A 24,427-nucleotide genomic window follows, 5' to 3' on the forward strand; every position below is an offset into this window, starting at 1 on the left:
TGTGTGTGTGTGTGTGTGTGTGTGCGCGCGTGTGTGCGCGCGTGTGTGTGCGCGTGTGTGTGGTTCCTTCTGAGAGTGTGTGGTGTCGGTCAGGGAGGAGAAGCAGCATCATCAGGAGGCTCTCTTAGTAGAGATCAGAGACCAGGGGATTCAGCTAGGAGGGGATTGAACCTCTGAATTCAATGTAAAGGGCGTGTCACTGTACTGACACTGTCTCTCGCCACTCTGAGAGCACAAAGATGAAGTATACCTCTCTTCTATTGCCAGACATGAGTAAAGACTCTATTTCATTTCCTTTGTAACGCCTCACAGGTTTATGGAAGATATTAAATAGGAAATGTGAGGAAATTGAACAAAGCAGACAAAATGATTTGAGACCATATCTGATTGTACCATATTCTGACTGACTCTCGCTCTCTTTTGCAGAAGGGATTCATAACATGTCCATGGACTCCAGCCCAATGACAATGCCTATGTCAGACCCCAACGCCTGGGCCACAGCTATGAATAACCTGGGCATGGCTCCCATGGGCATGACAGGACAACCCCTTATGTCAGGTACAGCTACTGTATTATAACCATAATCCAGTTATAATCCTAACCATACGTCTACTGTAGTTATAACCCTAACCATACCTCTACTATAGTTATAATCCTAACCATACCTCTACTATAGTTATAACCCTAACCATACCTCTACTATAGTTATAACCCTAACCATACCTCTACTATAGTTATAACCCTAACCATACCTCTACTATAGTTATAACCCTAACCATACCTCTACTATAGTTATAATCCTAACCATACCTCTACTATAGTTATAACCCTAACCATACCTCTACTATAGTTATAACACTAACCATATCTCTACTTTAGTTATAACACTAACCATACCTCTACTATAGTTATAACCTAACCATACCTCTACTATAGTTATAACACTAACCATACCTCTACTGTAGTTATAACACTAACATACCTCTACTAGTTATAACACTAACCATACCTCTACTGTAGTTATAACACTAACCATACCTCTACTATAGTTATAACACTAACCATACCTCTACTATAGTTATAACCCTAACCATACCTCTACTGTAGTTATAACCCTAACCATACCTCTACTAGTTATAAGTTATACTGTAGTTATAACTAACCATACCTCTACTGTAGTTATAACACTAACCATACCTCTACTGTAGTTATATAACACTAACCATATCTCTACTGTAGTTATAACCCTAACCATACCTTTACTGTAGTTATAACACTAACCATACCTCTACTGTAGTTATAACACTAACCATACCTCTACTATAGTTATAACCCTAACCATACCTCTACTATAGTTATAATCCTAACCATACCTCTACTGTAGTTATAACCCTAACCATACCTCTACTATAGTTATAACCCTAACCATACCTCTACTATAGTTATAATCCTAACCATACCTCTACTGTAGTTATAACCCTAACCATACCTCTACTGTAGTTATAACCCTAACCATACCTCTACTGTAGTTATAACCCTAACCATACCTCTACTATAGTTATAATCCTAACCATACCTCTACTATAGTTATAACCCTAACCATACCTCTACTATAGTTATAACCCTAACCATACCTCTACTATAGTTATAACCCTAACCATACCTCTACTATAGTTATAATCCTAACCATACCTCTACTATAGTTATAACCCTAACCATACCTCTACTATAGTTATAACACTAACCATATCTCTACTTTAGTTATAACACTAACCATACCTCTACTATAGTTATAACCCTAACCATACCTCTACTATAGTTATAATCCTAACCATACCTCTACTGTAGTTATAACACTAACCATACCTCTACTGTAGTTATAACACTAACCATATCTCTACTTTAGTTATAACACTAACCATACCTCTACTGTAGTTATAACACTAACCATACCTCTACTATAGTTATAACCCTAACCATACCTCTACTGTAGTTATAACACTAACCATACCTCTACTATAGTTATAATCCTAACCATACCTCTACTATAGTTATAACCCTAACCATACCTCTACTGTAGTTATAACCCTAACCATACCTCTACTGTAGTTATAACACTAACCATACCTCTACTGTAGTTATAACACTAACCATACCTCTACTGTAGTTATAACACTAACCATACCTCTACTGTAGTTATAACACTAACCATATCTCTACTGTAGTTATAACCCTAACCATACCTTTACTGTAGTTATAACACTAACCATACCTCTACTGTAGTTATAACACTAACCATACCTCTACTATAGTTATAACCCTAACCATACCTCTACTATAGTTATAATCCTAACCATACCTCTACTGTAGTTATAACCCTAACCATACCTCTACTATAGTTATAACCCTAACCATACCTCTACTATAGTTATAATCCTAACCATACCTCTACTGTAGTTATAACCCTAACCATACCTCTACTGTAGTTATAACCCTAACCATACCTCTACTGTAGTTATAACCCTAACCATACCTCTACTGTAGTTATAACCCTAACCATACCTCTACTGTAGTTATAACCCTAACCATACCTCTACTGTAGTTATAATTGTCACGGTTTTCATATGGTGAAGGAGAGTCGTTCCCAATCAGAGACAACAATAAACACCTGCCTCTGATTGAGAACCACTCCAGACAGCCATAGACTTTCCTAGAACACCCTACTAAGCTACAATCCCACTAACATACACACCAAAACCCCCAGACAAAACACACCACAATACAAAAACTCCATGCCACACCCTGGCCTGACCCAATACATGAAGAAAAACACAAAATACTTAGACCAGGGCGTGACAGAACCCCCCCCCCCTAAGGTGCGGACTCCCGAACACACCTCAAAACAATAGGGAGGGTCCGGGTGGGCGTCTGTCCATGGTGGCGGTTCCGGCGCGGGATGTGGACCCCACTCAGTCAATGTTTTAGTCCCTTTCTCTCGCGTCCCTGGATAGTCCACCCTCGCCGCCGACCATGGCCTAGTAGTCCTCACCCAGAACCCCACTGGACTGAGGAGCAGATCGGGACTGAAGGACAGCTCGGGACTGAGGCAGCTCGGGACTGAGGGGAAGCTCAGGAGTGAGAGAAAGCTCGGGAGTGAGAGAAAGCTCGGGAGTGAGAGAAAGCTCGGAAGTGAGAGGAAGCTCGGAAGTGAGAGGAAGCTCGGGAGTGAGAGGAAGCTCGGGAGTGAGAGGAAGCTCGGGAGTGAGAGGAAGCTCGGGAGTGAGAGGAAGCTCAGGAGTGAGAGGAAGCTCAGGCAGGTAGATAGATCTACCAGATCCTGGCTGGCTGGTGGTCTCAGCAGATCCTGGCTGACTGGCAGATCCTGGCTGACTGGCAGATCCTGGCCGACTGGCGGATCGTGGCCGACTGGCAGATCTGGAAGAGTCTGGTTGACTGGCAGATCTGGAAGATCCTGGCTGACTGGCAGATCTGGAAGATCCTGGCTGACTGGCGGATCCTGGCTGACTGGCACTTCTGGCGGATCCTGGCTGACTGGCACTTCTGGCGGATCCTGGCTGACTGGCAGATCCTGGCCGACTGGCAGATCCTGGCCGACTGGCGGATCCTGGCCGACTGGCAGATCCTGGCCGACTGGCAGATCTGGCAGATCTGGAAGAGTCTGGCAGATCTGGAAGAGTCTGGTTGACTGGCAGATCTGGAAGAGTCTGGTTGACTGGCAGATCTGGAAGAGTCTGGTTGACTGGCAGATCTGGAAGAGTCTGGTTGACTGGAAGATCTGGAAGAGTCTGGCTGACTGGCAGATCTGGAAGAGTCTGGCTGACTGGCAGATCTGGAAGAGTCTGGCTGACTGGCAGATCTGGAAGAGTCTGGCTGACTGGCGGATCCTGGCTGACTGGTGGATCCTGGCTGACTGGCGGATCCTGGCTGACTGGCAGATCCTGGCTGACTGGTGCTACTGGCAGATCCTGGCCGACTGGCACTTCTGGCGGATCCTGGCTGACTGGCACTTCTGGCGGATCCTGGCAGACTGGTGGATCCTGGCTGACTGGTGGATCTAACTGATCCTGACAGACTGGCGACGCTGGGCAGACTGGCGGCACTGGGCAGACTGGCTGCGCTGGGCAGACTGGCGACGCTGGGCAGACTGGCGACGCTGGGCAGACTGGGAGCACTGGCGGCGCTGGGCAGACTGGCGGCACTGGCGGCGCTGGGCAGACTGGCGGCACTGGCGGCGCTGGGCAGACTGGCGGCTCCTTGCAGACTGACAGCTCCTTGCAGACTGGCAGCTCCTTGCAGACTGGCAGCTCCTTGCAGACTGGCAGCTCCTTGCAGACTGGCAGCTCTGGCTGCTTCATGTAGACTGACAGCTCTGGCTGCTCCTTGTAGACTGACAGCTCTGGCTGCTCCATGCAGACTGGCTGCTTCATGCAGACTGGCATCTCTGGCTGCTCCATGCAGACTGACAGCTCTGGCTGCTCTATGTAGACTGACAGATCTGGCTGCTCCATGCAGACTGACAGCTCTGGCTGCTTCATGCAGACTGGCAGCTCTGGCTGCTCCATGTAGACTGACATCTCTGGCTGCGCTAAACAGGCGGGAGACTCCGGCAGCGCAGGAGAGGAGAAAGGCTCTGGCTGCGCTAAACAGGCGGGAGACTCCGGCAGCGCAGGAGAGGAGACAGGCTCTGGCTGCGCTGAACAGGCGGGAGGCTCCGGCAGCGCTGTAGAGGAGGAAGGCTCTGGCTGCGCTAAACAGGCGGGAGACTCCAGCAGCGCAGGAGAGGAGAAAAGCGCTGGCTGCGCTGAACAGGCGTGGCGCACTGAAGGCCTGGTGCGTGGTGCTGGAACTGGTGGTACTGGATCGAGGACACGCACAGGAAGCCTGGTGCGGGGAGCTGCTACCGGAGGACTAGAGTGTGGAGGTGGCACAGGATGGGCTAGACCGTGAAGGCGTACTGGAGATCTTGAGAGCAGTGTTGGCACAGGACGTGCAAGGCTAGGGATGTGCACAGGAGGCCTGGTGCGTGAGGCTGGCACCAACTTCACCAGCCGACTAACATGCACCTCAGGACGAGTATGGAGCGCTAACCCAGGTGCCATCAAATCCCCGACACGTTCCGTCGGTCGAATTCCATGCAAAAAGCACCAACACAGCAACTCCCTCGTTTCTCTCTCCTCCAATTTCCCCATTAACTCCTTCACAGTCTCTGTTTCGCTCACCTCCAACACCGGCTCTGGTTCTGGTCTCCTCCTTGGCTCCTCACGATAAACAGGGAGAGTTGGCTCAGGTCTGACTCCTGACCCTGCCACTCTCTCCCTGAGCCCCCCCCCAATACATTTTTGGGGCTGATTCTCCGGCTTCCGTCCGCGCCGTCGAGTTTGCTTCGCCAACTCCATTCTCCGATAACCTTCCGCGCACTGCTCCATCGAATCCCAGGCGGAATCCGGCACATTCCCTGGGTCGACCGCCCACCGGTCTATCTCCTCCCAATAAGTATATTCCATACTGTCCTCCTTTTTGGGCTGCTCCTGTTGCCTCTTCTCCTGCTGCACCTTTGGGTGGCTACACTCCCCTGGTTTAGCCCAGGGTCCTCTCCCGTCGAGGATTTCCTCCCATGTCCAGAAATCCTTATTCCTTATCTTCTCTTTGGGCTGCTCCTGCCTGTTAACACGCTGCTTGGTCCGTTGGTGGTGGGTGATTCTGTCACGGTTTTCATATGGTGAAGGAGAGTCGGACCAAACTGCAGCGTGACGATTGCGATTCATCTTTATTAAACAAACGTAAAACATGACAAAAGACTAACACTACAAAAACAACAAACGAAACCCGAAAACAGCCTATACATGTGTCTACTAACCTCTAACAAGGACATCAAGACACTCAGGACAATCACCCACAATACAACCAAAGAATATGGCTGCCTAAATATGGTTCCCAATCAGAGACAACGATAAACACCTGCCTCTGATTGAGAACCACTCCAGACAGCCATAGACTTTCCTAGAACACCCTACTAAGCTACAATCCCACTAACATACACACCAAAACCCCCAGACAAAACACACCACAATACAAAAACTCCATGCCACACCCTGGCCTGACCCAATACATGAAGAAAAACACAAAATACTTAGACCAGGGCGTGACAATAATCCTAACCATACCTCTACTGTAGTTATAACCCTAACCATACCTCTACTGTAGTTATAATCCTAACCATACCTCTACTGTAGTTATAACTCTAACCATACCTCTACTGTAGTTATAATCCTAACCATACCTCTACTGTAGTTATAACCCTAACCATACCTCTACTGTCGTTATAACCCTAACCATACCTCTACTGTAGTTATAACCCTAACCATATCTCTACTATAGTTATAATCCTAACCATACCTGTACTATAGTTATACCCTAACCATACATCTACTATAGTTATAACCCTAACCATACCTCTACTATAGTTTTAACCCTAACCATACCTCTACTATAGTTATAATCCTAACCATACCTCTACTGTAGTTATAACCCTAACCATACCTCTACTATAGTTATAATCCTAACCATACCTCTACTGTAGTTATAACCCTAACCATACCTCTACTATAGTTATAACCCTAACCATACCTCTACTATAGTTATAATCCTAACCATACCTCTACTGTAGTTATAACCCTAACCATACCTCTACTGTAGTTATAACCCTAACCATACCTTCACTATAGTTATAACCCAAACCATACCTCTACTATAGTTATAACCCTAACCATACCTCTACTATAGTTATAATCCTAACCATACCTCTACTGTAGTTATAACTCTAACCATACCTCTACTATAGTTATAATCCTAACCATACCTCTACTATAGTTATAACCCTAACCATACCTCTACTATAGTTATAATCCTAACCATACCTCTACTGTAGTTATAACCCTAACCATACCTCTACTGTAGTTATAACCCTAACCATACCTTCACTATAGTTATAACCCAAACCATACCTCTACTATAGTTATAACCCTAACCATACCTCTACTATAGTTATAATCCTAACCATACCTCTAATGTAGTTATAACTCTAACCATACCTCTACTGTAGTTATAACCCTAACCATACCTCTACTGTAGTTATAACCCTAACCATACCTCTACTGTAGTTATAACACTAACCATACCTCTACTGTAGTTCGTCTACTCAGACAGGCGTGAATGAGTGTGACAAATAGTTTTGTATATACAGTGCATTTGGAAGGTATTCAGACCACTGGACTTTTTCCACATTTTGTTAGCCTTATTATAAAAATAGATTCAATGAATTTGTTTCCCTCATCAATTTACACACAATACTCCATAATAACAATGCGAAAATTGTTTTTTTGAAATGTTTGCAAATTGAAATATCACATTTACATACATTTTCAGACCCTTTGCTATGAGACTCGAAATGTCGGTTTCCATTGACCATCCTTGGTAAATTCAATTGAATGGACATGATTTGGAAAGGCACACACCTGTTTATATAAGGTACCACAGTTGACGGTGCATGTCAGAGCAAAAACCAAGCCATGAGGTCAAATAAATTGTCTGTAGAGCTCTGAGACAGGATTGTGTCGAGGCACAGATCTGGGAAAGGGTACCAAAAAATGTCTGCACCATTGAATGTCCCCAAGAACACAGTGGCCTCCGTCATTCCTAAATGGAAGTAGTTTGGAACCACCAAGACTCTTCCTAGAGCTGGCCGCCCGGCCAAACTTAGCAATCAAATAACATTTGATTTGATTTGATCAAGGGAGAAGGGCCTCGGTCATGGAGGTGACCAAGAACCCAATGGTCACTCTGACAGAGCTCCAGAGTTCCTCTGTGGAGATGGTTGTCCTTCTGGAAGGTTCTTCTATCTTTGCAGCACTTCACCAATCAGGCCTTTATGGTAGAAAACCAGTCCTCAGTAAAAATGCACGACAGCCCGCTTGGAGTTTGACAAAAGGCACCTAAAGAACTCTCGGACCATGAAAAACAAGATTCTCTGGTGTGATGTAACCAAGATTGAACTCTTTGGCCTGAATGGAGGAAACTGGCACTATTCGTATGGTGAAGCATGGTGGTGGCAGCATCATGCTGTGGCCTGTGGGGATATTTTTCAGTGGCAGGTACTGGTAGACTAGTCATGATCGAGGGAAAGATGAACCATGCAAAGTACAGAGAGATCCTTGATGAAAACCTGTTCGAGAGCGCTCAGGACCTCAGACTGGGGTGAAGGTTCACCTTTCAACAGGACAACGACCCTACGCACAAAACCAAGACAACGCAGGAGTAGCTTCAGGACAAGTCTCTGAATGTCCTTGAGTGGCCCAGCCAGAGCCCAGACTGGAACCCAATCGAACATCTCTGGAGAGACCTGAAAATAGCTTTGCTGCGATGCTCCCCATCCAACCTGACAGAGCTTGATAGGATCTGCAGAGAAGAATGCTGGTGTGCCAAGCTAATTGCATCATACGAAAGAAGACTCACAGTTGTAATCGCTGCCAAATGTGCTACAACAAAGTACTTAGTAAAGGGTCTGAATACTTATGTAAATGTAATGTATCTGTTTTTTTATTTTCAATAAATTGAAAAAATTAATAAAAATGTGTTTTTGCTTTGTCATTATGGGGTATTATGTGTAGATTGATAGGGGGGGGGGGGGTATTTTAATCAATTTTAGAATAAGGCTGTAACATAACAAAATGTGAAAAAAGGCTAGGGGTATGAATACTTTCCAAATGCACTGTATATTTGCCTCTGCACTACAAAAAAAACTTTCAGTCAACCATCAGCCTATCAACCAAACAATGGGGTCAGCCATACAGGATTCCTAGGACCTTTTCTGAGATGCTTTGTGTATACGGGCCCAGAGCTCCTTCTAGACTGATGACGTTCCATTAGCATTTGTTTAATGCTTTGGTACCGAGAGGTCGAGATGAATGAAGAAACGCAATAAGGTGCTACGTTTCTGGTGTTTATTATTTTTTAAATATCATTAAAAGAACTGCGGAGCATTTATCACTTTACCATTACATTTCTACTTCACCATTTCACCCCACCATCTACATTGATTTATGCAGCCATGTGTCTATTTTCTGTCCTTATTATATATCTTCTTTCCCAAAGCTTTTTATAAACCACATCCTTCAGCTTGTTTAAAAGCACATTCATGTCAACAGAGCTACTGAATTATAGGCCTCACGGCAACTCCACTCCGCCACATATTTCAAATGAAGTGGGCATGGAGAATGCTATTCCCACCTACTGAGTTTTCCCTATTTCATTTCAATTGTACAGTTTACTGAGCTTCTTCCAGACGTAGCAAACTCTCTGTCCTAGTTTACTGTGCTGCCTACGCAAAATAAAATTATATTTTGTTGAGCGAGTTATAGTCTTAGTACTGTGTTGGAGAGGAAAACTCTGGTGTGCGTGCGCGTGTGTGTTTTGTCACTGAGCGCCTTGAGCCATTGGACAGCATAATGCTCTTAGTGCTGTTACCTTATTAGAGGACTCTCTCTCCCACAGCTGCATTGGTATCATACCAACATTGCCAGCAGGTAGGGCTGTAGTCAGGTTGGCTGTGTAGTAGTGGGATTGGGGTTTCGGGGTGAGAGGGCTGTAGTCCTACTTATGAATCACCTGGAGAAACATCTGTTCCGTAGCTTGTTATCTCTTTCTCCCACCTCTCTCTCCATCTCTCTATTCCTCTACTCTGTCCCCGTTGTCTCTCTCTCTCCACTTTCCCTCTTCTCTCTCTACTCTCCACCCCTCTCTCTCATTCTCCACCCCTCTGCTCTGAAACTCAAATTATCCAAAAGCTTCATTACGGCCATCTCTATACTGAGTTACCACTCTGCTCCACTGCTACAAAACTCCGAACCAAAGTAAAGTAGGACAAATAATACTAATATGGCTATCACACTGAATAGTTACTTATACATTTATACAGTTGAAGTCAGAAGTTTACATACACCAAATACATTTAAACTCAGTTTTTCACAATTCCTGACATTTAATCCTATTAACAAATCCCTGTCTTAGGTCAGTTAGGTTCACCACTTTATTTTAAGAATATGAAATGTCAGAATAATAGCAGAAAATTATTTATTTCAGCTTTTATTTCTTTCATCACATTCCCAGTGGGTCAGAAGTATTTCTCCTGACAGAGGTGGTGTAACTGAGTCAGGTTTGTAGGCTTCCTTGCTCGCACAAGCTTTTTCAGTTCTGCCCACAAAGTTTCTATTGGATTGAGATCAGGGCTTTGTGATGGCCACTCCAATACCTTGACATTGTTGTTCTTAAGCCATTTTGCCACAACTTTGGAAGTATGCTTGGGGTCATTATCCATTTGGAAGACCCATTTGCGACCAAGCTTTAACTTCCTGACTGATGTCTTGAGATGTTGCTTCAATATATCCACGTAATTTTTAGATGATGCCATCTATTTTGTGAAGTGCACCAGTCCCTCCTGCAGCAAAGCACCCCTACAACATGATGCTGCCACCCCCGTGCTTCACGGTTTGGATGGTGTTCTTCGGCTTGCAAGCCTCCCCCTTTTTCCTCCAAACATAAGAATGGTCATTATGGCCAAACAGTTCTATTTCTATTTCATCAGACCAGAGGACATTTCTCCAAAAAGTACAATCTTTGTCCCCATGTGCAGTTGCAAACCATAGTCTGGCTTTTTTACGGCGGATTTTGGAGCAGTGACTTCTTCCTTGCTGAGCGGCAATTCAGGTTATTTCAATATAGGACTCGTTTTAATGTGGATATAGATACTTTTGTACCTGTTTCCTCCAGAATCTTCACAAGGTCCTTGCTGTTGTTCTGGGATTGATTTGCACTTTTCACGCCGAAGTACATTAATCTCTAGGAGACAGAACGCGTCTCCTTCCTGAGCGGTATGACAGCTGGGTGGTCCCATAGTGTTTTTACTTGCGTACTATTGTTTGTACAGATGAACGTGGTACCTTCAGGAGTTTGGAAATTGCTCCTCTCTGAGGTCTTGGCTGATTTCCTTTGATTTTCCGATGATGTCAAGGAAAGAGGCAATGAGTTTGAGAGTAGGCCTTGAAATGCTTCCACAGGTACACCTCCAATTGACTCAAATTATGTCAATTAGCCTATCAGAAGCTTCTAAAGCCATGACATCATTTCGGGAGCAGTCAATTTAGTGTACTTCTGCTCCATTGGAATTGTGATAAAGTGAATTATAAGTGAAATAATCTGTCTGTAAACAATTATTGGAAAAATGACTTGTGTCATGCACAAAGTAGATGTCCTAACCGACTTGCCAAAACTATAGTTTGTGAACAAGAAATTTGTGGAGTGGTTGAAAAACAAGTTTTAATGACTCCAATCTAAGTGTATGTAACTTCTGACTTCAACTGTATTTCATCAAGTGTTGGCTTGGTACCACTCTGAAGGACCTATCCCTTGGAACACAGAACAACCCTACCACAGAACAATCACAACTGGACACTTTCTGGGCCTCTGTCTCAATTTGAGTCCACATCTGCTCTCAATGGCCCAGAAAGGAAGAGACTAACATTGCAATACAGTAGCATTTGTCATGGCTTTTATAAAACCTGATTGAAGACAAACCAATCCAGACTATAATTAGGACCATATGAAATCTTCTATGGCTTTCTTATCTCTGTTTCCGCCTCGTCTTTTCCTTCTCTCTCGCTCTGTCTTGTTTTCAAAGTGGGGACCTCTCCAGAAACCATCTATTATCCAAGACACTTGACACATTAAAGGGGAATGGAAACACTTTAGGAAGTAAATCTAAGCAAAGAGATGTATTCGATCCACTAATACTAAACGTGTGCATTTAACATAAAAACATCTCTATATTTTGTATTTTGATCGTCAACCAGGTTTATTTGATCTATGGTCAGCGGAATTTTTAATTGCCATAGTAACGACTGACGCCAGTGCTTCACTGGCAGGAATCAAGTGGTATTGAGTTTTCGCGAGGAGATTGAATTGAAGAGAGTTAAATTAGGAGCGGACAACGAAGATGGCAATAACAAGTAGTAATTCAAACATGAACTGTATAGCGCCAGTCTGTATGAATTGGCAACAAAAAAATCCCTCGGTAAACTACCATCCTGCCCAAGGACCCACAACTTTTGAAGAAGTGGCTCCATGTCCTGAAGAGGAAGGACGTGCCAGCTCGAGCTAGCAGGATCTGCAGACAGCACTTCGCAGAGGCAGACCGTTGCGATGAAGGGCACTTTCAGTCAGGCAACTGGGAGTTTCCGAATGGAAAGGAGTCATGCGCCTACGTTGGAGCCCTCTGCTAGTGCCTCCGTTTGTTATGGTGTAGGGGTTACCGACCAACCATCATCAACATCGCTGACTTTGGAGTCAAGCAAAAGCGACTGAACGCGAGCCAATGCAATGAAGTCTGAGGTAACGTTAACCGGTCATGACTGTTGTTGACTAGGCTAGCGTTAGACACTGGACAACTTTGTTGCAACTCTAGTTGAAGGTAACCAGCTAATTGCATCCGAAGTGTTTTGTGTAACACCCCCAGCAAATAACTTTAGCAAGCAACTCAACTGCAACTAAAATTGCAACAGTTTATCCGTGTACCCCTGTTATTAGGTAGTTACTGTAGCTAGCTTCCACCTCAGATAGTCAAGTACTGTAATACATTTTGTTGACAGATGTGTTTTTGTATTGTTTTGTTAGCTCCACCTCATTTAGCTAGACTGAAGTTGACATAGCTAATGTTTGCTGAAAAGTAAATGTCCCTGTATTTGCTGTGTGTGTGTGTGTTGACAAAGCATTCAAGACAGGAAGCTTGTTAATGCCAACTGGGTTCAGTTGTCTTAACAAAAGTTTATTTTTTATTTTTAGGATGACATCTTCATCCCTGAAAATGTTTTCATCCTGGAGGAGACTGTGCAGGAGGCAGAGGAGGTACATGCAAATCCATGTTTTTTCAAGTATTTGCAGTGATTATTGAATATAACTATAGCCTAATAGATGCCCTAATTGTTTTCTAGCACCAGGGAAGAACGGTTAGTACAGCATGCCAAACTGACTCCTGGGTGCCAGAGTGTTCCTGTGCTGCGGTGGAGAAGAGGTCCACCGGGACCATCACTAAAGAGCTCGGGGCCCAGCTAGATTGAGCTCACAACCATCAGTATATAACTGAGTTGTGCCCCTATACTCCACTGATGGAGCTGACAGAGAGTGAGATCAGTGAAGACCACAACTTGCCGTATGAACCTGAGAGCTCAGAATCACGATCATCACAGTGCGAGCCAAGATATACTATCGATCACTTTGGGGGAGCGGGATGGTGTTCCGAAAATGGAGAAGGAGCAGGCCATTCAACAGCGAATTAAAAGATACACACATCCACAAAGAAGGAAATCGGGGTGGAATTGTTTTTCAGCTGATTTTTTTTTAACCCATTTCAACCCGTTTTTAACCTTGTCCCAATGGATGTGCTACCTTGTCCGGGTCCTGCTGTTTTGACTCTCTCTCTCAACCTATGAATGCTCGGCTATGAAAGCCAACACCTCAGGAGCAAATGTCAGTTGAACTGTTGCACCCTCTATAACCACTGTGGACTGTGGTTGTTGTTTTGATGTAAAAATGGTTTTTGTAAAATACATTTGAGTGATTGATTGTTTGCTGTGCTGGATGCTGTGTATTCACTGTCTGAGTGATGGGACATTTTTATAGTATCTGTAACATATTTTGGGGTGTATTTAATCTGCATCTTAACTTCATAAAAGTGGCAATTAGCAGTAGAAATAATAACAAAGTGTCTCCCTGCTCCTCTTTGGGTAAAAAGCTGAGGCATTGGGGCTGGAGAAATGTAACCACTCTTAAATTCAAAGACAGAGCTATAGATGCAAGGACGGACCATCCATGATATCAACATTGTAATCCTGTTTCTATGATCTGTTTCCACTACCATGTACCCAGTTCGCTTTGGATAAAGGCGTCTGCTAAATGGCATATAGTATTGAAGTCTACTTTGACTCTGCCAACTAGCTGCCCAGTGTAGTTACCATTCCTTTCCAATAGATGGCAGCCAAAGCTAGTGGAATTCAGTACTCTGATGACAGGGGCACGGGATTAGTTATCTTCAAAGCAAGTTTATCTGATTACGCTTGAACCTGTTGTTATAGTGGACAGGCTAACAAATACTATTTTTACATAAGGCGCAGGCATAGATTTACTAAATTAACTGCTTTTGCTTTTGGGTGTGCTCACCTTATGGAAGAAACAACATGCGCAGGGATGAGACGATGTACACCTCGTCTAATTCTCACTTGTGCCCATAGCTTGAACTGCCGATAAACTGCCAGCCTGTGTGCTCCGCAAACAAAATCATAAGAAAAGTTAGTCTGATACCGAAACTAAATAACAATATATTTATAATGAGCACGCCACATTATTGGTTAGAATGAGATTTCATGAATCATGATGCTTTCTGCGATTCGAACTGGGGATAAACATTGTTATAGGATACTGATTGTATATATTGAGCACCTATCCACTGCTGATATTAACCTTAAACAATTTATATTCAAGCAACATTTCACCAATTATTTAACTGGCATATTGGCTGCTAACTGGTCGCGTAACCTCTTCTGCCAGGACACGTCCAATAAATACATCGCCATCCAGACAGACTGACAGGAACCTCTGACTGGATGTAATACATCACCATCTAGACAGACTGACAGAAACCTCTGACTAGATGTAATACAGTCACCACCCAGACAGACTGACAGAAACCTCTGACTGGAAGTAATACATCACCATCCAGACAGACTGACAGGAACCTCTGACTGGATGTAATACATCACCATCCAGACAGACTGACAGGAACCTCTGACTGGATGTAATACATCACCATCCAGACAGACTGACAGGAACCTCTGACTGGATGTAATACATCACAATCCAGACAGACTGACAGGAACCTCTGACTGGATGTAATACATCACCATCCAGACAGACTGACAGGAACCTCTGACTGGAAGTAATACAGTCACCAGACAGACTGATAGAAACCTCTGACTTGGATGTAATACATCACCATCCAGACAGACTGACAGAAACCTCTGACTGGATGTAATACATCACCATCCAGACAGACTGACAGAAACCTCTGACTGGAAGTTATACAGTCAACATCCAGACAGACTGACAGGAACCTCTGCCTAGATGTAATATAGTCACCAGACAGATTGACAGAAACCTCTGACCTGGATGTAATACATCACCATCCAGACAGACTGACAGGAACCTCTGACCTGGATGTAATACATCACCATCCAGACAGACTGACAGGAACCTCTGACCTGGACGTAATACATCACCATCCAGACAGACTGACAGAAACCTCTGACGGGACGTAATACATAGCCATCCAGACAGACTGACAGGAACCTCTGACTGGATGTAATACAGTCACCAGATAGACTGACAGGAACCTCTGACTGGATGTAATACATCACCATCTAGACAGACTGACGACAACCTCTGACCTGGATGTAATACATCATCATCCAGACAGACTGACAGGAACCTCTGACTGGATGTAATACATCACCATCCAGACAGACTGACAGGAACCTCTGACTGGATGTAATACATCACCATATAGACAGACTGACAGGAACCTCTGACTGGACGTAATACATCACCATCCAGACAGACTGACAGGAACCTCTGACTGGATGTAATACATCACAATCCAGACAGACTGACAGGAACCTCTGACCTGGATGTAATACATCACCATCCAGACAGGAACCTCTGACCTGGATGTAATACAGTCACCAGACAGACTGACAGAAACCTCTGACCTGGATGTAATACAGTCGCCAGACAGATTGACAGAAACCTCTGACCTGGATGTAATACATCACCATCCAGACAGACTGACAGGAACCTCTGACCTGGATGTAATACATCACCATCCAGACAGACTGACAGGAACCTCTGACCTGGATGTAATACAGTCACCATCCAGACAGACTGACAGGAACCTCTGACTGGACGTAATACAGTCACCAGACAAACTGACAGAAACCTCTGACCTGGATGTAATACATCACCATCCAGACAGACTGACAGGAACCTCTGACTGGATGTAATACAGTCACCAGATAGACTGACAGGAACCTCTGACTGGATGTAATACATCACCATCTAGACAGACTGACAGAAATCTCTGACTGGATGTAATACATCGCCATCCAGACAGACTGACAGAAATCTCTGACTGGATGTAATACAGTCACCAGACAGACTGACAGGAACCTCTGACTGGATGTAATACATCACCATCCAGACAGACTGACGGGAACCTCTGACTGGATGTAATACAGTCACCATCCAGACAGACTGACAGGAACCTCTGACTGGATGTAATACAGTCACCATCCAGACAGACTGACAGGAACCTCTGACTGGGTGTAATACATCACCATCTAGACAGACTGACGACAACCTCTGACCTGGATGTAATACATCATCATCCAGACAGACTGACAGGAACCTCTGACTGGATGTAATACATCACCATCCAGACAGACTGACAGGAACCTCTGACTGGATGTAATACATCACCATATAGACAGACTGACAGGAACCTCTGACTGGACGTAATACATCACCATCCAGACAGACTGACAGGAACCTCTGACCTGGATGTAATACATCACCATCCAGACAGGAACCTCTGACCTGGATGTAATACAGTCACCAGACAGACTGACAGAAACCTCTGACCTGGATGTAATACAGTCGCCAGACAGATTGACAGAAACCTCTGACCTGGATGTAATACATCACCATCCAGACAGACTGACAGGAACCTCTGACCTGGATGTAATACATCACCATCCAGACAGACTGACAGGAACCTCTGACCTGGATGTAATACAGTCACCATCCAGACAGACTGACAGGAACCTCTGACTGGATGTAATACAGTCACCAGATAGACTGACAGGAACCTCTGACTGGATGTAATACATCACCATCTAGACAGACTGACAGAAATCTCTGACTGGATGTAATACATCGCCATCCAGACAGACTGACAGAAATCTCTGACTGGATATAATACAGTCACCAGACAGACTGACAGGAACCTCTGACTGGATGTAATACATCACCATCCAGACAGACTGACGGGAACCTCTGACTGGATGTAATACAGTCACCATCCAGACAGACTGACAGGAACCTCTGACTGGGTGTAATACATCACCATCTAGACAGACTGACGACAACCTCTGACCTGGATGTAATACATCACCATCCAGACAGACTGACAGGAACCTCTGACCTGGACGTAATACATCACCATCCAGACAGACTGACAGAAACCTCTGACTGGATGTAATACATGCACCAGACAGACTGACAGGAACCTCTGACTGGATGTAATACATCACCATCCAGACAGACTGACAGGAACCTCTGACTGGACGTAATACATCACCATCCAGACAGACTGACAGGAACCTCTGACTGGATGTAATACAGTCACCATCCAGACAGACTGACAGGAACCTCTGACTGGACGTAATACATCACCATCCAGACAGACTGATAGGAACCTCTGACTGGACGTAATACAGTCACCATCCAGACAGACTGACAGAAACCTCTGACTGGATGTAATAGTCACCATCCAGACAGACTGACAGGAACCTCTGACTGGATGTAATACAGTCACCATCCAGACAGACTGACAGGAACCTCTGACTGGACGTAATACATCACCATCCAGACAGACTGACAGGAACCTCTGACTGGATGTAATACAGTCACCAGATAGACTGACAGGAACCTCTGACTGGATGTAATACATCACCATCTAGACAGACTGACAGAAATCTCTGACTGGATGTAATACATCGCCATCCAGACAGACTGACAGAAATCTCTGACTGGATATAATACAGTCACCAGACAGACTGACAGTAACCTCTGACTGGATGTAATACATCACCATCTAGACAGACTGACGACAACCTCTGACCTGGATGTAATACATCATCATCCAGACAGACTGACAGGAACCTCTGACTGGGTGTAATACATCACCATCTAGACAGACTGACGACAACCTCTCTGGTAAGCAACACCACCTGCCACCAAGTCATTGCATCATCAGTCTTTCTAGAGCCAAGTATACTGAACAAAAATATAAATGCAACATGTAAAGTGAAATAAAAGATGGCAGAAACTTTCCATATGTACAAAAATTGTATTTCTCTGAAATTGTGTGCACAAATTTGTTTACATCCCTGTTAGTGAGCATTTCTCCTTTGCCAATATAATCCATCCACCTGACAGGTGTGGCATATCAAGAAGCTGATTAAACAGCATGCTCATTACACAGGTGCAACTTGTGCTGGGGACAATAAAGGGACATTCTAATTGTGCAGTTTTCTCATACAACACAATGCCACAGATGTCTCAAGTTTTGAGTGAATATGCAATTTACATGCTGACTGTAGACATGTCCAACAGAGCTGTTGTCAGAGAATTGAAAGTTAATTTATCTACCATAAGCCGGCTCCAACGTCATTTTTAGAGAATTCGGCAGTACATCCAACCGGCCGCACAACCGCAGACCACGTGTAACCAAGCCAGCCCAGGACCTCCACATCCAGCTTCTTCACCTGCAGGATCGGATGAGGAGTGGCGTGCTCAGGAATATTTATGTCTGTTATAAAGCCCCTTTATGGGGGAAAAATTAATTCTGATTGGCTGGACCTGGCTCCCAAGTGGGTGGGCCGGCATGGTACGTTGCGGGGACAGGCTACTGTAGAGACTCCACTATGGGGGCATGGTATGTTGCGGGGACAGGCTACTGTAGAGACTCCACTATGGGGGCATGGTACATTGCGGGGACAGGCTACTGTAGAGACTCCACTATGGGGGCATGGTACGTTGCGGGGACAGGCTACTGTAGAGACTCCACTATGGGGGGATGGTACGTTGCGTGGACAGGCTACTGTAGAGACTCCACTATGGGGGCATGGTACGTTGCGGGGACAGGCTACTGTAGAGACTCCACTATGGGGCATGGTACGTTGCGGGGACAGGCTACTGTAGAGACTCCACTATGGGGGCATGGTACGTTGCGGGGACAGGCTACTGTAGAGACTCCACTATGGGGCATGGTACGTTGCGGGGACAGGCTACTGTAGAGACTCCACTATGGGGGCATGGTACATTGCGGGGACAGGCTACTGTAGAAACTCCACTATGGCGACATGGTGCCTTGTGGGCACATGGTACCATAAACCCTCCACTGTGGGGACATTGTGCCTTTTGCGGACATAGCGTGCCTTGTGGAAATAATTGTGTTAGGGCCTCTTCTAGTCCTTATAGGAGAGAGCATGCTGGCTTATAGGGACCAGGCTTCCATAGAGTCCCCACTCAAAGGACTTGTTGTCTTTCCAACTGCAGAATCGCTGCAATATAAGACTTGGTGTTCTATATTCACAACGATGATGTCATTGATTTGTTTGTTTGGATTTTGATTAGAGTTGTGAGTTCTCCAGACACACTACTGTGTATGAGGAAGATGTGTGGACAGACCAAGCTAGTTGTCAAGCCTGATGCATGTTAAACACCCACAGGGAAGCATTTAGTCTGCAACACACACACTCATACACACCCACACACTCTTCTCTGAATTGATTTAGCCTGACAAACACACCCCTCTGAACACATAAACAGGCTCTAGGGAGGGTTCCCTGGGGACTCATACAGTTCTGTTATATCCTCAACAGTCACTGGCCCCTTCTAACACACACACACACACACACTGGGTGTATAGTCTTACTGTCATCCCCCTTTTAACTATTTATACAATATACTAACTAATAGAAGCAGCAGGCAGTGAAATTAGCAAGCAAATGTTTTGGTCTCATAGGTTTGTAGCTGATAATATATATGAACTATTCATATTATACTAGTAGAAGCAGTGGATATAAGGAGCTTCTTGTGTTCCTGGCTTAAACATTTATGTACCTAAATAAATAACTAAGAAAAAGAAAACCCTTCCAATTGCATTTGACTCTTGGCCCTCTGTGTCTCCGTAACTGCTGACTTAGTGTTAAGGAGCTGTAAGTGGTTCCAAGGTGTGCAGCCAGTGCTGTTGGCAGAACGAGGACTGATAGAGACACAGAGAGTGAGATCTGTAGCTGCACATTCATAGGCTGAGAGAAGTAGGCTAGTTTTCTGACAGAGGTACAGAAGTATGCTGCGCATTCAGGCTGGAGAGGACTAAGAGAGAGTCAGATCTTTGGCAGAGATGAAGATAGAGGGATATCTGTTTCAAAAGTGTGGAGGAGATTGAAAGAGTATCTCTGATAGTGATTTAAAGAGATACATTATGTTAAGTAGAGATGATGTCTGGCAGCACATTGAGACTGGAGCCTCTGTTCGTGTTCTAGGTGCTCCGACCTGCTCTCCTCATCAGAAACTATTACCCAGCATGCCTCATTGCATTCCTTCCTCCCTCCACCCAGTACCTACTCTGCTGGAGGGGTGGTTTACCCTGTAAAATAGGGGGAGGAAGGGGGGACAGGAGGAGGATAAAGGGAGGACTAATGTGATGTGTTGGATGGCCAGGAGGTATCTCGAGTCAAATGCCACATTTTTTCTTCTGGCTGGACTTTTGATTGACGGGCAGCATGAAATGTAATGACCTGAACAAACCTCTTGGAAGTCGATTGTTTAACATGGAAGGATGTGTGTGTGTTGGCGACCGTGCTTGCGTGAAAGAGAGAGAAGAGGAGAGATGAAGAGACATAAAGATGGAGGGAGAGGGAAGAGATGGCGAGAGAGACCTCGTGTGGGTGGAGAGAATAAAGTTCTCCACTGATGTTTCTGTTCAAGAGGAGATCCCTGCTCTCTGTGTCTCTACAGAGTTTTACCTCTGACTGAAAGAGGCCTGTTTCACACTGACGATAGTGTTTTTGTTAGTGTGTGGGTGTTTTCAACCGAAGATGTTGAAAGATGTGAAACTTGAATCCGGGGGTTGAGTCTCCATTGTTCTGTCTGTACAGAGAATCCTACTGTAGCTACTGTAGCTGAATATCCATGAGAAGAACAGCTCTACTGCATGCCTCTGTCCTCTGGCTCTCAATGGAATTGGACACACACACACACACACACACACCGCACGCACACACACACTGGAAGGAATAAGGAGAAGGCAGCAGCGAAATGGAAACAGCTTTGTCTTGATCAAACCAGATCTTCTCTGTGCTCAGAATGGGTGTATGAGTGTGCCAGCTAGGAGTGTTTTCTTCAGCACTGTTCCCATTTCCTCAGTGTCAGGGTACTAAGGGGCAGTTATGAATCAGCTCACACCTGCCACAATACGGCCCATGACAGAGCTCTGCAGTGGGCCTCACTGCATCATTCAGAAAAGGACCACTTCCACTTCTCTCTGAGACCCACCAGAGAGCTCCTCTGTGGGCCTCTCAGCCAGCCCGGAGACCAGAGCTGCCACTGAGACTGGCCTTGGTATTCAGCAGACACAGAGTCTGCTGTACCGCTCCCTCCTCTATTTCTACTCCTGCCATCACTTCACCTCTCCTCTGTGTCGCTGGTCTGGGGAAGTCATCACCCGGGCATGAATATAAGATATGAGGTCATCAATAACGGCCACAGAGAGGGATTAAGCAGACCTAGACTTCCGGTTACTGTCTTCCCCTCTGATTGGTCCAGCTACATGTCCGGCGTGTGACCCCCTCACTTCCTCATCCTTCATCGTCATTTATACCTTCCTCAGTCACACACAAAAAGCTGAAATGATTGAAAAGCGTCCTTGTCTCTCTCACAAAGTGGGATTTAAACATAATTTACATAGAGGTTAAAAAGTGGTACTTTGTTATACTCTTTTCAGTTTTGTCACAGTCAGGCCTCACATTGTGGTCCATCACACACACACACACACACACACACACACACACACACACACACACACACACACACACACACACACACACACACACACACACTAAAACCCTCTGCAGATACAGTGTGTCTGTGTGTGCAGAGTGTATCCAGCTGCAGTCTAAATCAATAGTCCCCTACCTGTGAAGGAAGGCTGGTTCTTCGATCCATCTCGCTCTCTCTTCAGACAGAACATTAAAGGTCAGCCAATCAGCAACAGACAAGAGAGTCAGTAGAATCTCATGTAGCCGTAGCTCCACTTTAAATATGCAGGATGTCTGAATGTTATTGTATTCATGAGAGCATGGATTCAGTTATTTATAAACTGTTTGTGTTTCACCAGTGTTGACAGAACCTCCACAAAGTGCTCAAGGAGAAATGTATAATGTCACATGAAACATGAGAATGTAATAACACACATAGAAAAACACACATTTCCACAGGTTCATCCCACATTGAGATTTTCATGTGTGTGTGCATCTCCTTCAGATTTCGACTCAGGCCTTGGCATGATGACGGGCATCGCTCCCATGAACCCCATGATGCCTGGCCTTGGTTACATACCCCCGCCCCCCCTTCCCCAAGATCTGCCCATCGTCAAGGAGATCATCCACTGCCAAAGCTGCACCCTCTTCCCCCCCAACCCACGTAAGTCCATTTCCCTCTTTTTACCTTTAGCCACAACACGCTACAAATCTATGGAAGTGATTGGGACAACCAAGCGCTGTTAATTATATTATGGCCAAATCACCTTTAGATAATATCAAACCAAATAATTAACTTTACAAATTGCACAGTTGCCCCTATCACTCCCATGGGTTTTTAGCCAGTGGCAGCTAAAATTAGCTGAAGTTTGTAGTGGCTGTTTAAAGAAAACCGAACCATGCATTCCAGTTTCTCCTGGCCCATAGACTACTTTCAGGGTGAGAAACCATCTTCATTGTAAAGGGTTTAAACACTATTTCCCATGCTTGTTCAATGAACCATAAACAATTAATGAACATGCACCTGTGGAACGGCTGTTAGGACAGCTTACAGATGGTTGGCAATTAAGGTCACATTTATGAAAACTTAGGACACTAAAGAGGCTTTTCTACTGACTCTAAAAAACACCAAAAGAAAAGTGCCCATGGTCCCTGCTCATCTGCGTGAACGTGCTTTATGCATGCTGCAAGGAGGCATAAGGACTACAGATGTGGCCAGGGCAATAAATTGCAATGTCCGTACTGTGAGACGCCTAAGACAGCGCTACAGGGAGACAGGACGGACAGCTGATCGTTCTCGCAGTGGCAGACCACGTGTAACAACACCTGCACAGGATCGGTACATCCAAACGTCCCACATGTGTGACAGGTACAGTATGGCAACAACAACTGCCCGAGTTACACCAGGAACGCACAATCCCTCCATCAGTGCTCAGACTGTCCACAATAGGCTGAGAGAGGCTGGACTGAGGGCTTGTAGGCCTGTTGTAAGGCAGGTCCTCACCAGACATCACCGGCAACAACATCACCAATTGGCAGAAACCCACTGTCGCTGGACCAGACAGGACTGGCAAAAAGTGCTCTTCACTGACAAGTCGAGTTCTGATTATCATCGAAGGAATGAGCGTTACATCGAGGCCTGTACTCTGAAGCGGGATCGATTTGGAGGTGGAGGGTCCGTCATGGTCTGGGGCCGTGTGTCACAGCATCATCGGACTGAGCTTGTTGTCATTGCAGGCAATCTCAATGCTGTGCGTTATTGGGAAGACATGCTCCTCCCTCATGTGGTACCCTTCCTGCAGGCTCATCCTGACATGACCCTCCAGCATGACAATGCCACCAGCCATACTGCTCGTTCTGTGCGTGATTTCATGCAAGACAGGAATGTCAGTGTTCTGCCATGGCCAACGAAGAGCCCGGATCTCAATTCCATTGAGCACGTCTGGGACCTATTGGATCGGAGGGCGAGGGCTAGAGCCTTTCCCTCCAGAAATGTCCGGGAACTTGCAGGTGCCTTGGTGGAAGACTGGGGTAACATCTCAAAGCAAGAACTGGCAAATCTGATGCAGTCCATGAGGAGGGGATGCACTGCAGTACTTAATGCAGCTGGTGGCCACACCAGATACTGACTGTTACTTTTGATTTTTATCCCCCTTTGTTCAGGGACACATTATTCCATTTATGTTAGTCACAGTGTCTGTGGAACTTGTTCAGTTTATGTCTCTCCAACCAAGTAGAACGTTTCATGGGTACCCGCACACCTTGTAGAGACAGACTAGGGCTGTCTCCGAATACAACAAATCTTGGTCGACCGAAAGTCGTATATACCTGTATATAGACACACCATGTGTTTTATAAAATCAACAATATGCATTGAGCTTGTCTGATGCTTTACACTTACTGTTTGATGAAATAAGACACAA

The 24,427-nt window shown here is 45.1% G+C and overlaps 1 protein-coding gene across 4 annotated transcripts in view; it reads left to right on the plus strand.

Moving 5' to 3' along the window:
- The window catches only part of LOC115129601 (ecto-NOX disulfide-thiol exchanger 2-like), a 164,989-nt gene that overhangs the window by 58,917 nt on the left and 81,645 nt on the right, over positions 1 to 24,427 (plus strand). For all 4 annotated transcript variants that reach the window (XM_065018692.1, XM_065018689.1, XM_065018690.1 and 1 more), the window contains exons 2-3: positions 427 to 558; positions 22,510 to 22,668. In XM_065018692.1, the coding sequence (XP_064874764.1) occupies positions 441 to 558; positions 22,510 to 22,668 (277 nt within the window). In that variant the 5' untranslated portion in view covers positions 427 to 440. The remainder of the gene's footprint in view (positions 1 to 426; positions 559 to 22,509; positions 22,669 to 24,427) is intronic.

Source organism: Oncorhynchus nerka, linkage group LG5, assembly GCF_034236695.1.
Source record: "Oncorhynchus nerka isolate Pitt River linkage group LG5, Oner_Uvic_2.0, whole genome shotgun sequence".
NCBI classification, from domain to species: Eukaryota; Metazoa; Chordata; class Actinopteri; order Salmoniformes; family Salmonidae; genus Oncorhynchus; species Oncorhynchus nerka.